Raw genomic sequence first — 13,631 nt, forward strand, 5'->3', positions numbered from 1 at the left:
GTGTTATTTTATTCACTTAGTTTTACATGTTTACACTTTTATCGCCTTCAAAGTATCCTCCATTTGAAGCAATGAATTGGTCCAGATGCGTTTTCCACCGGTTGAAGTAGTTCTGGAACTCTTGTGAAGTGATGCCTTTTAATGCCTCTGTTATTTTTTTCTTCACCTCTTCCACATCTGCAAGATGTTTGTCTCTAAGAACTTTTGTCATCCAGGGGAACAAAAATAAGTCACAGGGAGCAAGGTTGGGTGAATAGGAAGGATGAGTAAGCAGGGTCATGCCATTTTTGGTCAAAACTGACCCACGCTCAAGGCAATGTGCACAGGTGCATTGTCATGATGAAACCACTATTCTGCACTTTGCCACAGGCGAAGGTGTTTTCATCTCACTGCATTTTGCAAATACTTCAGAACTACCATGTAAAATGTCTGGTTAACAGTTTGATCAGGAGGAACAAATTCAGTGCATTGATGAAACAAATCAGCATTGTCTTTATTTCACTTACTTTTTGGAGGCATGGTGACGTTGAATACTTCCATTGATTTGATTGCTGCTTTATTTCTGGGGTGTAACCATAACACATGCTTTCGCCTCCAGTGATGACCTGCAAAGAAAAGTATGGATCAACTTCCAAGTGGTATTTCAGTTCATGACAAGCATTCAGTCGTGATTGCTTTTGATCTTCTGTGAGCGAGTGAGGCACAAATTTTGCTGAAACTCTTTTCATTTACAATTCCTTGCTCAAAATGTGTTGGCAAGAGCTCCGGGATACACCAGTCATATCAACAAGTTTGTCAATTGTTCGGTGACAGTCATGATCAGTTCATGAATTTTCAGGTGGTTGACGATTGCCCTGAACAAGGTTGGTCTTCAAGCAACTAGTGACCGTTCTTAAAGCATGAAAACCACTCATAAACTTGTTTTCCTCTTGGCAGTATCCTTGTAAGCTGTTTGAAGCATAATAACTGTTTGAGCCACTGTTTTCCTCAGTAGGAAACAGAATTTCCCAGAAATACAGTTCCTTTGTTTCAGCCATTGAAAAAATTGAAGAAGAGGGGAGAAGTACTGCAAGACAAAGACACCTCATGGCAGTACAACCTCACTGGATGACACCAATGGGCAGATTGATGCCTGAGTGTGGCATCAAGTGGCTTCTCGTGACAGAAGCCTGAACTACCAAGACCTTGTCCTACAGAAAACGTTTTTCTGTTACTTTTGGGTACTGCCTTGTATATGTGTAATGCATGTTTATATATATGTGTGTATATATATAATTCATTTATGTATATGTATATATAAGTAATGCATGTATGTGTGTGTGTGTGTGTGTGTGTGTGTGTGTGTGTACTGCATGTATGTATATATGTAATGCATGTATGTATATATATGTATGTGAGTAATGCATGCATGTACATGTATATATGTGTAATGCGTGTATGTATATGTGTGTAATGCAAGTATGTATATGTATATACAGTGGTGGGCACAGCTAAGCAAAAACTTAGCTTCGCTAACCACTAAAAAGGTGAGCTAAACAGGTAAAATTGGCAGAAGCTGACACTAAATGATAATCACTAACTTTTCTTGTATAAATTTAGTTTCAGCTTGGTTTTTGGCTTTAACAGACATAGAACTTTTCAAAAAGGTATAGCAGGCAAAGATCAGATGATGATCAGGGTGTTTTTCTCTGGCTGAGCCTTCTCCATTGCCTCGATGTGATGCCTGTTGCCCTTCATAAACATCAGTCGCTCAAAGTTACCATCTAACATGGTAGATCTCTTGGCTCTCAAAATATCTTTGCCTATAGAGAAGAGGTGCTCAACTGCAACACTGGATGGGATGGTGTGTTATACTTGGGGAACTGGTCGATCAAGACCTGTTCATCTAAAACGGTGACTTCAGTCAGAACCTCCTTCGAGACAGCCTCCAGCCAAATCTTCACCAAGTTTTACGCCTTGGACTTCAGTGACCTGTGACTCCTGCTCTCCTGGAACCGAGTGATGTTGCTGAAGAAATCATCTGCCTCAACCTCATTGCTGGTGGTGCTGCTGCCCTCCTCATTGACCTCCATTAGAGCTGTTTCTATGATGGTTTTAATGACATTCATTACTCTGCTAACTTGGCTGTTATTATACTGTTCCAACCAGGATAGGTAAAACTTGGCATGGAAGGTAGTGGCCAGCTGGCACTCCAGGTCTTCTAGGAAGAGCCCAAACCTTTTTGTGATGCCTGCCAGTATCACGTCTACTAGAGGACTGCAGTACAGGAGATGTTTGAACTTGGCCTCCTTCAACTTCATGACGGTAGCCACTACAGTTTGCAGAAGGCACTCGAGATAAGCCTGGTCCTCCCACTGAATTCTATCCAAGGCCTTTACAGCATTAGACATCACCTGGGCATACTCTGTCAAGAAGCCATCATCAGAATCAGTGAAGGTCTGCAGCTTCAGCTGTGTCATCACCTTGTGGATAGCTCCCCAATTCTTCTCCAGCAGGCTGTTGAGGACAACAGCAGAGTCATAGGTAGAGTTCCATCTGGTACTGTTGGGGACCACCAGCCTCCTCTTCAATGCGTCCAGTATGCTGTCTGCTGCTACCATGCTGCGGCTCTGCAGATTCCACAGCCACTGTACCTTGGACATGGCCTTCCTGTGGGCTGATTTGATCGAAGCGCTATCAAGAGCCTTGTCAACATCCATGCTGATTACCAAGTAGAAGGTATAGGGTGTGCACTGCATGTGCACTGGCAGGTTTAGGCCCAGGTCACTGGACTCATCAAGGATGGCATCAACAGAGATGTATTCAATTTTGTCCACATCCCCAGCCTAACAATCCATGCCCAGGTCCACATCCTTGACGCCCTCCATGTCTAGATTGCCAGCAGCTTCAGGAATGTCTGGCAAGAGATCAACTTCTGTACCAAACTGCATGCATGCCATAACAAAGTTTTTGCTGTTGTCCATCGTGGTCCTGGTCACTTTGTCTTGGAGATGGAACTTGTAATGGATGTCCACCATGGCCTGGGCAAGAACATCAAAGGTGTGATGTCCTCTGAACTGGCATGTTGTTTCATGCAGGTCTTGGGGTCCAGCCAGCGTGCCATCATCCTCAGGTAGCTCCTGTTGTGGGTCAACCAAACGTCTGCGGTGGTCACCACGCAGTGGGGTGGCTAGCAACAGTTTAAAATCAATGAAGAAATAATTCACCGTCACTAAGAATGACAAGGATACAGTGAGCACTAGTATTGCTAGAAATAGGAGTCGTAGACTTCTTAACCACAAAAGCACATGGTCTCTTTGTATTGACAGAGTAGAAAACCCTCCCCACTCTGAGCGAGATGCATTAGATTAGCATGCTAATTTCATATAGGAAATTAATACTCATCAGTAATGCTCATTCTGTCACAGCTAGTAGAGGCCAACTCACCCTGTAAATATTGAGAGTACCATTGGAATCAGTGACTGATTTCACAAAATGGCAGCGTGAAAATTATAAAATAATGAAGGTGGCTAGCAGCAATTTAAATCCAACAAGGAAATAATTCACCATCACTATATACAGACCGATGCAGAGTATGATGAAGACGTACTAAAAATTTTTTTAAAAACTAGCCTCCCATCTGCATCTCCACACAAGCTGTAATGGTTTATTTGAGCATGTAGTTTGTACAATTTTTTGCAGATAGGAAGGAGGCAAGACATTTGATTGCAGTATCTTATAACTATATTTTGTTTAAAGAAATCACACAGATTGTAGTTTAACATTTGTTACTAGGCTGTTCTAAATTCATGGAAATATTACTTTTAATTTAAAGCCTTGCTATTGAACTTTTGAAAATAGTGACACTACCTCAATAGGTAATGCATTGGGGGCGATGAATAACCAAGATGAGGGATGGAATGATGGTCAGAACTTGATAAGTTCAGAACTTAAGGTTCGTTTATTTGTTATTTCATTAAAGATTGTTGTTTTGGCTGTACAAACTTAATCATGAGTGGAATATACTGTATACCGTACATTGTATATAATAACATTTATTTCAATTAGCTGTTATATATTTTATTACATTAAGAAAATAATTATTTAATGAATAATAAAATTACATTAAGAAAATATGAAGTATCCCATAATAATAATTTAATAATCTTGTGTAATTTTAATTTGTAAATACCTTGTAAGATATTCCTGCCCAGAGTGCAGAAAACATCAACGTCTTGCTGGGGTTCAGTGTCTTGATCAGGCTGACCAAGGTGGAGAGCTCCACTACATGCAGTAGTAGCATGTTGTCGACAAACAGGTCTACAATCCTTCTGTCCACCATAGACTAATGGATGCTAGTGCCAGCAGTTTGGGCAAATGCCTCGCCAATGCTGGGCTGGCGTGCTTTCTTTGCATGTGGCTGCAACGACTGGCTACTTGTACTACTACAAGAAGATTGTCTGTGTTTCCACAGAAAGAGCCAGCCTTGATCCTCTCCTCAAACTGGATGGCATGCGCTGGGTGTTTCCTCTTGATATGCGACTTCAAGTTGTAGAGGCTCACTGATTTCTACCTCACCCACAGCCGTTGCAAACTCCTCAACAAAGCCTTTATCCTCAGGCCGAACAAAAACGTCTTCATTTTCCATAATGATAGGTGATAACTTGATAAGCCAATAACGTACACTGCTGTCCATGACACTGTAAGACTGTCTGTAATGTGAGAGTGTCGCAAGTGAACACAACTCAGAACTGCAGCATCGCACAATGCTGATCAGCTAGCTGCTGCTGTGTCGACCAATCGCATCTTGTCACATGTACACATAGTCAGCCAATAGTGTGCCTCATGGACTTTTTGAGTCACGTTCATAACAGACAGGAACAAGCGTATGAATTTTTTTAGTGGAACTAAATTTAGCAGAAGCTAATTGGTCTACTAACGGTTTCCAAAGTTAGCAAAAATGCTAATCTGCTGAACAAAAAGTTAGCTTCACTTATCAGCTGTTAGCAGAATTGTGCCCACCACTGTGTGTATATATATGTAATGTGTATAATGCATGTATGTATATGTATATATGTGTAATGCAATGTATGCCAAAAGGTCTGCAAATCTAATGGAGGCCTCAAAAGACATTTTAAGATCCACAAAGATCAGAACTTAACTGCAGCTCTTGGTGGCCAAATCGGATGTGCAATCTGTGTGGGTGTCTTTTCAAAGTACAGGAGGTGGTCAGACTCTGCATAAGGAGTAGACAACCAACATATATATACATATATACTTGTAATGATATGTATGTGTGTGTATGTATATATATATATATATATATATATATATATTTGTTATGCAGGTATGTATATGTGTATATATATATATTTGTAATGCATGTGTCTATATATGTGTATGTGTGTGATACTTATATATATATATATATATATATATATATATATACATATCCATTACACACACACATGTATATATATATAATAATTGAATATAGAGCCATGTACAATATTTTACCAAAAAGGAAAACTGTAATTTTTACTAAATATGACAAGGGTGTTCAAATACGCTAGTCCTATTTAATGACAATTATATGTAATCAGAAATAAGAAAATAAAACTTAGATATGCACAATGTATATATTCGATTGTTCCTCATTAAAAGCTTTAAAAATAGGAGTAGAAATGATGCGTTGAACATGGCTCTTTTTCAGAAAAAGGAAAGAGAGAGAAGATAGGTGAAAGAGTCATGGATAAATTAAAATAATTTACAATCAGTTGTACAGATTTGATGTACTGCAAGGGATTGTGTGTTTGTGTGTATAACTATGCCTCATGAGTCCTTTGCCACCACAGCTCTATGCGAAGTGATGGCAATTATTGATTATATTGAAATAGTGGAAATTGATGTACCATCAGCAATTGATGAAATGGTCTTAAACTCAGCCACAGGGCCTGATATATTTTCAACAACCCTCTAAAAAAATGCGAAGAGTCTCTAAGTAAGACCACTACAAATCTACTAAAGCTTCCTTGCATACTGCAGGCTTCCCCAGAAAGTTAAAGGGTGGCATATGTTCTGTCCATAGAAGAGATAGCAGAGTGGATGCTAAAAATTATAGGGCTGTCTCTGTAACCTTACATGTTAGTAAAGTCATGGAATGCATTGTCAGGAGGAAGCTAGTCATGTTCCTAAATGATAACAACTTGCTCCCTGACACCCAGCGTGACTTCTGCTCAGGAAGATGCTGCCTTATACAGCTTCTACTGTGTTATGACTGGTTATTAAAACAATGAATGAATCGCTCACAAGTGGGTTCAAAGGCCTTTGATAAGTCTGATCACTAGATGATATGTCACAAGCTACAAAAACTCAGCATAGTTGGAAAACTGGGAGAGTGGTCACATGACTTCTTAAAAGACAGTAATCAGGATGTGGCAGCCAATAGGTCCTCTCTAAGAAGACAGTAATAGCAAGTGGAGTGCCTTAGGAAACTGTCTTGAGGTCGCTGCTGTTTATGGTAGCTCTTCTGGACATGCCATCAGTTGTACAGCCACACTTAATTAGCTTTGCCAGAGACACAAAAGTAGTAAAGGCAGTCAAGGAACCTTTCAATGTAATTTTCTCCAGCAAGACCTTGATATCATATATAAATGGGCTTAAGAAAACAATATGCAATTTAATGTAGGAAAATTCCAAGCTTTTGGCTATCAGCTAGCTTGTGCTAACACACTGCAACAAAGATACTTTGGACCAAAAGGAGCAACAATCACAGAGTCAAGTACGGTGATTGATCTGGAGATTGATATGAGCAATAACTCTTTGTTTCATGTACATATCATGAAGATGGTGGCAATGTGTAGGCAAATGGCTGGATGGATTCTGAGAACTTTCATCAACCATCTGGACTTTCAACTGTGATCACCCCACAGTATCTGAATAATAATCAACTTGTGGCAGTTCATTGGTGCTACACCAGGAAGATTGCATCAATGAAAGCTGATCTACTGGGAGAGACTTTAAATGTTACTACTCTACTTCCTGAAATGAAGATGATATGTGGTGGTGTACATATTGAAGCTCTTAGAGGGTTTGGCATCAAAGGTTATACCAAGTTCACCGACTTATTAAAAAAAAGTAAAAAAAGACGTACTGCTGAATGTTCTTTGATAAACTGTGTTAAAAAAAAATACATGGGAAAGTCACACTTCAAATGGCTATCTTTTAGCAAAAGAGTAGCTTTGAAGAACTTTTAAATAATTTAAAAATAATTTTAATTTTTTTAGGGTCATTCATACCTTAATTTTTGTCATTCTTGGTCCTTGTACTTAAGTTTGTCATTGCATATGTTTTATGTGTGTTCTCTATCCTGACATGTATTTAGATTCCATCTACTACACTTGGGTGACTGAAAAATCAAACTGTCTGATATGAACACCTGCTCTCTTTTGTTTTAATGAGGCAAAGGAAAGAGTAGGAGTGTTACAAGCATGGACCATTGAATTATTATGGTGTAAAAATAAGTTGTATTGTTTGAAGAAATTGGTTCAGTCAAGTGCTGATGTCTGGGAAGTTGTCTCTGGTATGGAGTTTCATAGTATTGGTGCTGCAGAGAGAAAGAAAGAGAGGCGTGTTGATGTGCATTTTCTTTGCATCTTTCATTACAGTATAAAATCTTGATGCGTATATGTATAATGGGTATGCTTAATGTAGAGTGTATGTACTGATGTTAGTGCTTAACAAATAGGCATAAATATATATATATATATATATATAAATGAGAGATAGAGATAGAGGGTGTGTATGTCATACTGGCTGGGCATCAGTTATTGCTGTAAAAAGAGTTATTAAAGTTTGTCAATTTTTGTCTACAGAAACTGTTACCACCAGGAGGCACCTCTGTTTCCACACCAACAGCAGAGACCGCCTCTCAACAGAGACTATTACCAACAGATAGCAGTTCAGTCACATCTTCAGCAGTGTCAGCCTCTCAACAGAGGCTGTTACCAGTAGAGGGCAGTTCAGTTTCCACGACAACATCTGTGGCAGCCTCATCAACGGAAAAACCAAACTCAACCAAAGTGAGTAACACCCATCTAGAATACTGTACACTCACCTGCATGACTGTACATATACTCATATACATGTATGACTATACATACACTTTCAGATGCATGTTTCCTTACACAATGCATGATTGTACACATCCCTGCACACGTTTTCACATGGGTATCTCCCTTTAGACTCAGGTACATAACTAAATACACACATACCCAGACCGCCTGACTTTCACCCAGGCGGTCTGGGCTTGATTCCCGGCATGGGAATGCTATATTTTCTAAAAAGGCAGTGCTCCAGCATAGCCACAGTCATATGCCTGAAAGAAATAAAAGAATAAAGAAATGTTGTTATATGCATCCACACTTCTTTGCAAGCACATGCTACTATCTTGACACGTGTACATAGGAAACCATGTGCCTACCTCATGTAATGTGTACAGTGCTGATATATATGTTTACCTCTATATACAAGTGTGGTAACTGTACACATGAACATTTACATAGATGTTGTAATAGACCTATGTATCTATACACATGCACACCTGTTTATTTTCAAGCACACACACACACATCATATATTCACCTGTTAATTCACACATGCTCCCACCTGTTGATTTACTGATATTTTCTCATTCACAGACACACAGACATCGTCATACTTAAGTGAAAGTGAGAGATTTCTTATCCTTGTTCCTGTCTGCCCCTACATTAGTGTTATCTAATTTGGCAAAGTTATTGAATTCACTCGTTTTCATCCTCTCCTCTTAATCATCTTATGTTTTGTCACTTCTCTGATTTTAATGGTAGTTTTAAAACCACCGCTCCTACCAATGGCTGTGAGGTTAATATTTTTCAAATATTGATTACATGCTTATGAATTTAAACTTTGTTAGATTCATGACCCTTGTCAGAGAATAGTTGTCCTTTTCAACTTTGTTGTTTGGTTAATGAGAGGCAAGTATCCATTTCTCCAATAATAAATATGTAACTTCTAAATTTTTAGAACTCAGCCACCCACCCCTTAAGTGAAAAAAAGTAATTTTTTACTCAAGTGGAATTATAATAAGTAAAATAAGCTCCTCTGATGTCAATTTACCCCACTTAGTTCAGTTCTCTTTCAGTTCTGTCCCTTCATCCATGCATATTTCCATCACTGTTATAGTATTATTTGTTTATTTTTAACATTTCTTATCACGTTGTTGACCTTATGTATTCCTGTCATTAACTTTTGTATTGTATGTGAATCTTAAGTATGTTGCTGTCCTATATCTCTCTCTCCAAGAATGACTTCTCATTTCCCTAGTAATCCAGTATTTGACAGGTCATGAGAAGAAAAAATAAGAGGTTAGTAATGTTACCACAAATAGATTCATGGCTATTTATATCATTATTAAGTCTTCCATAAAAATGATTTTTCTCTGAACTTTAGTTTCATCAGTTCTCTCTATTCTGCTATCACTCCTCAACAATCACAACTTTACTTCATCTATAATCCCAAGTTTTCAATCACTTCCTTCCCTTCTACCCACAAGGCTTGTTTTTGGCATTGTTCTTAAATGTGAGATTTTGAAACTTTGTCCATGGCTATCAGTTTATTAAACTTTTGATGGCTTTATCAATATCTTGATTTGTTCTTGTTTAGTCCAAGTTATCTTGATTGAGCAGCCTTATCAAAAGTCCACCCAGCCCTCATTATTGTCTAAGCTGTTTTGTCATTAGCAACACTTTACTATTTGTGGTGTCTGTTGAAGGGCTTCCCAATATCTTTTAAAAACAAAAAAATTTAAGTAATACGTAGCCCAAATGAAAAAAGGTAAAAGAAGTGTGTGTAACACTGTCCATCCACCCACTATTCCTGGGCAGGTTGAGTTGTTGGGGTAGTATCATCAGACACTTCTTCCATAGGGTCCTATCAGAAGCAATCATTGTTACACTTTGTGACCAGATTCCCAAGTGTGACCAACTGAGACCATGGATATTATTCAACCATCTCATTCTTGGACCACTCCTAGGTCTCCTACTCCTACAGTTAGCTCTTGCAATTCTTTCCTGTGACATTCTAATCACATGTCCAGTGACATTCTAATCACATGTGGAAAAGTAGCAGTTTGACTTGGAAAAACGCTCTAGTCTCTGAGCTATGTACCCTGTCAAGTAACATTACTCTAGAGATCCTTTGGAAGAATCCCATTTCTGTGTGACCACAACTCTTTCATTATCTAACATTCATGATCGCAGGTGAGGACTGGCACAAAAACCAAAATGTAGGTAGCAAGCTTGGCATTCTTACTAACCTCTCCTCTTTTGAGTGTTGAATGCTGGAGCTGATGCACATGCAATTCCAGTATCTAATTCAGCCTCCTGCTTCCCATTACTTGTGAATAAGGCCCTGAGATACTTTAAATTTTTTCACTTGTCTCTGATGTTCCACTAACATGCAGAGTGCACTGGGAAGACTTTCTTGAGAGGACCAATGTCTCAATTTTCACAACACTGATTCTCATCTCTACCATACAGCATTTGGCAGTGAACCTATGTAGTAGTATATTGTGGAGATCACCTTCTGATGAACCAAATCGCTCTGCATTGTTTGCAAATATCAGCTGATCACTCCTACACCTACCAATTGTGGTACCACTTCCATAATAGCTGCACATGTCAATCCAGTTGATAAAATTTATGGAAAGTATTGAGGTGACAATACATTCCCTTGCTGAAGTCTAATGCCAATATTGAAAAGTTTTGACTTAGCATCATTCACATGAACCCCCTTTTTTTGGTGATGGGTGCTACTGTTGCTGCCTCTTCTTTTTTATCTTCTTTTACCACTTTGTCAGGAAGGGAAGAACAGTGATCATGACCTTTTACTTTTTCAAGGCCACTGAGATATACCAGAGGAAGTTATCCAGAGACTTGGTCTAAATCCTTATAGCAAAGTGAACTCTGCTAAAGGCACCCAATAGTAGCCCAGTGGTGGTGTTAACCCTTTTTTATACCAAATTGTCTGAGTTTGCCCTTAGTTTTATGATACAAACTTCTTTTAAAGTAATCTAAATTAAAACTATTGCAGCGTGGAAGGTGTTTATAAGCCATTTAAAATAATACACAAAAGCCGTCAGATTCACTTCAACATTTAAATTTAATTTGTCAAAATATTTTCGTTGCTTTGAGACCGCGACCTGTTCACTGACAAAATTGTGCTGCATCTCAATTTTGTCAGTGAACAAGTCGCGGTCTCAAAGCGACGAAAATATTTTGACAAATTAAATTTAAATGTTGAAGTGAATCTGACGGCTTTTGTGTGTTATTTTAAATGGCTTATAAACACCTTCCATGCTGCAATTGTTTTCGTTCCAGCATACGATCTCAGATCAGGTCACTTGCTATGCAAGTACATTTCCGTAAATTAAAACTGTCCAGTAAAATTTAATGCTAACTTATATTCTTAACACCAATTTAACTACAACAAAGTTATTTTATTATTTTAAAAATCAATTGAAGCAAAGGCAGTGCATTTCAACAGTTACAAAAGTGTTAAACTTGGTGATGAATTAAGTCTACTATCCAAGAACTCAGAATGCAAAGAACAAGTACAAATACTACAAGATGTCCTTGTCCTATTCTCTAACAATTCTTTGCCATGCTCTAGTACTTTACTTTATCAACTCTGTGAAAGTCAAAATTGACCATGAGAAGATTTGAACTCAGTATGCAGAGGGTCAGAACAAATACTGCATATACACATCTGATACTCTTTTCCATGAATCCTCTTCTCTGGACTACTATTTTAGTTTATCAACCCTGAATGGGATGCAATATGTTTTTAAGGAATGAGGAAAATATTTTTTGAAAGAATACATACACATTGAGAGATGGGTGCAGGACAAGAGGAATTGTTACATTTCTGTTTTCACTGCTTACAGAATCATATTAACTGGTACTGTATTATGGCATAATGCCTCTATTAGAAAACAATTAAATGTTGCTGCTGCCCTATAAATGCTGCTACAGACAGTGTCAAGAAGGTCACAATTTCTCGTCTCAGTAATTGATTTGGCAGAATTGTTACTATGCCAAGCACAATGCTTAGTGCATTTCTTCTGGCATTATGTTGTGATTTCAAATATGACCAAAGTTAACTTAGCCTTTTCTCTTTTTGGGGGTTGTTAAAATAAATAGCTGTTGAGCACTAAGGTCGTTGCAATCAACTAGCCCCCTCCCTCAAAATTTCAGGCCTTGTTGCCTACAGAAGGAAGAAACAACAGTTGACTTACAGTCACCTCCCTTGTATATCTATGAATGCAAATGTATGTATATGTACATTATAAGTATGTTTGTGTGTGTGTGTGTATATCTATAATACATTAAAAGTCAGTTTGAATATTGCTTGCTTGCAGCCCAACTGGTGCATAATGGGAAAATACTATGAATTAAGTTTACACTGAAATGTTAATATGAACAGAATGAAACCAGTTTTGTGTAAATTGGTAAAGTGGTTTTCAAGATATTAGAGATTTTGGGGGTATAAATACCCAAAATGGTGCATATTCTGAAAATAATCTTCATCCCGAAAGGGAAAAAAAATCTTATCTGTCTATTAGAGAGTGAGTTGACAATGAAAAAATACAATTTTTGTTTTTTACAGTAAATGTTTCTATTCTCGCTTTTGTTAAACACAATATTTTAATCATTTAGAAATATTTTTAAGTGAATGTGATTTCAAAATTGTAAGTTGTTTGTACAGTAAGGATTTATATTTTAACTTTTTTTATACAGACAATATTTTGATGTTCTTTTAAATTTATTTTCAAGTGAATACTATTACAAAAATTTTTTTGGCATATTTAAAAAATATTCCGAAGTGAAAATGACTTTAAAATACGGTAAATATTTCGTAAAAGACCCATTCGTAACCTCAATGTGGAATAGTTTTTCTCCATAGGTTTTTTTTGATTGCATTCGACATATTTAGCTGCTATTTCTAGCATGCTGTGCTACCATGTAACAGCTATTAGTGATAAAGGACCCAAAACACCTGTTACGTGGTAGTAGGGCATGCAAGAAATAGCAGCCAAATCTTTTCTTTCCTGGGGAAAGGAGCTGTTTACATGTGATTTCGATGTCACATTCATTGAAAGCATGTAAAATAACCTGGAAAAGAAAAAAAAAAAAAACCCACGAAACAAAACTCTGTTGTTGGGAAACTCAGAGTTTCCTGGTGACCCAATGGGTCATGCATAATCTAGTATCTATAGTATATATAGATGCAGCACGGAATTATATCATCATCATCATCATCATCGTCGTCGTTTAACGTCCGATTTCCATGCTAGCATGGGTTGGACGATTTGACTGAGGACTGGTGAAACCAGATGGCTACACCAGGCTCCAATCTGATTTGGCAGAGTTTCTACAGCTGGATGCACTTCCTAACGCCAAACACTCAGAGAGTGTAGTGGGTGCTTTTACGTGCCACCGGCACGAAGGCCAGTCAGGCAGTTCTGGCAACGGCCACGCTCAAAATGGTGTATTTTATTTGCCACCCGCACAAGAGCCAGTCCAGCGGCACTGGCAACGATCTCGCTCGAAAGT

General features: G+C 38.1%; 1 protein-coding gene across 5 annotated transcripts in view; it reads left to right on the forward strand.

Annotated features, from left to right (window-relative positions):
• LOC106869951 (E3 ubiquitin-protein ligase Mdm2) overlaps nucleotides 1-13,631 on the forward strand; it is a 109,459-nt gene that overhangs the window by 51,449 nt on the left and 44,379 nt on the right. For all 5 annotated transcript variants that reach the window (XM_052974827.1, XM_052974825.1, XM_052974826.1 and 2 more), the window contains one exon: nucleotides 7,854-8,060. In XM_052974827.1, coding sequence (XP_052830787.1) covers nucleotides 7,854-8,060 — 207 coding nt within the window. The remainder of the gene's footprint in view (nucleotides 1-7,853; nucleotides 8,061-13,631) is intronic.

Source organism: Octopus bimaculoides, chromosome 19 (assembly GCF_001194135.2).
Source record: "Octopus bimaculoides isolate UCB-OBI-ISO-001 chromosome 19, ASM119413v2, whole genome shotgun sequence".
Taxonomy (NCBI): Eukaryota; Metazoa; Mollusca; class Cephalopoda; order Octopoda; family Octopodidae; genus Octopus; species Octopus bimaculoides.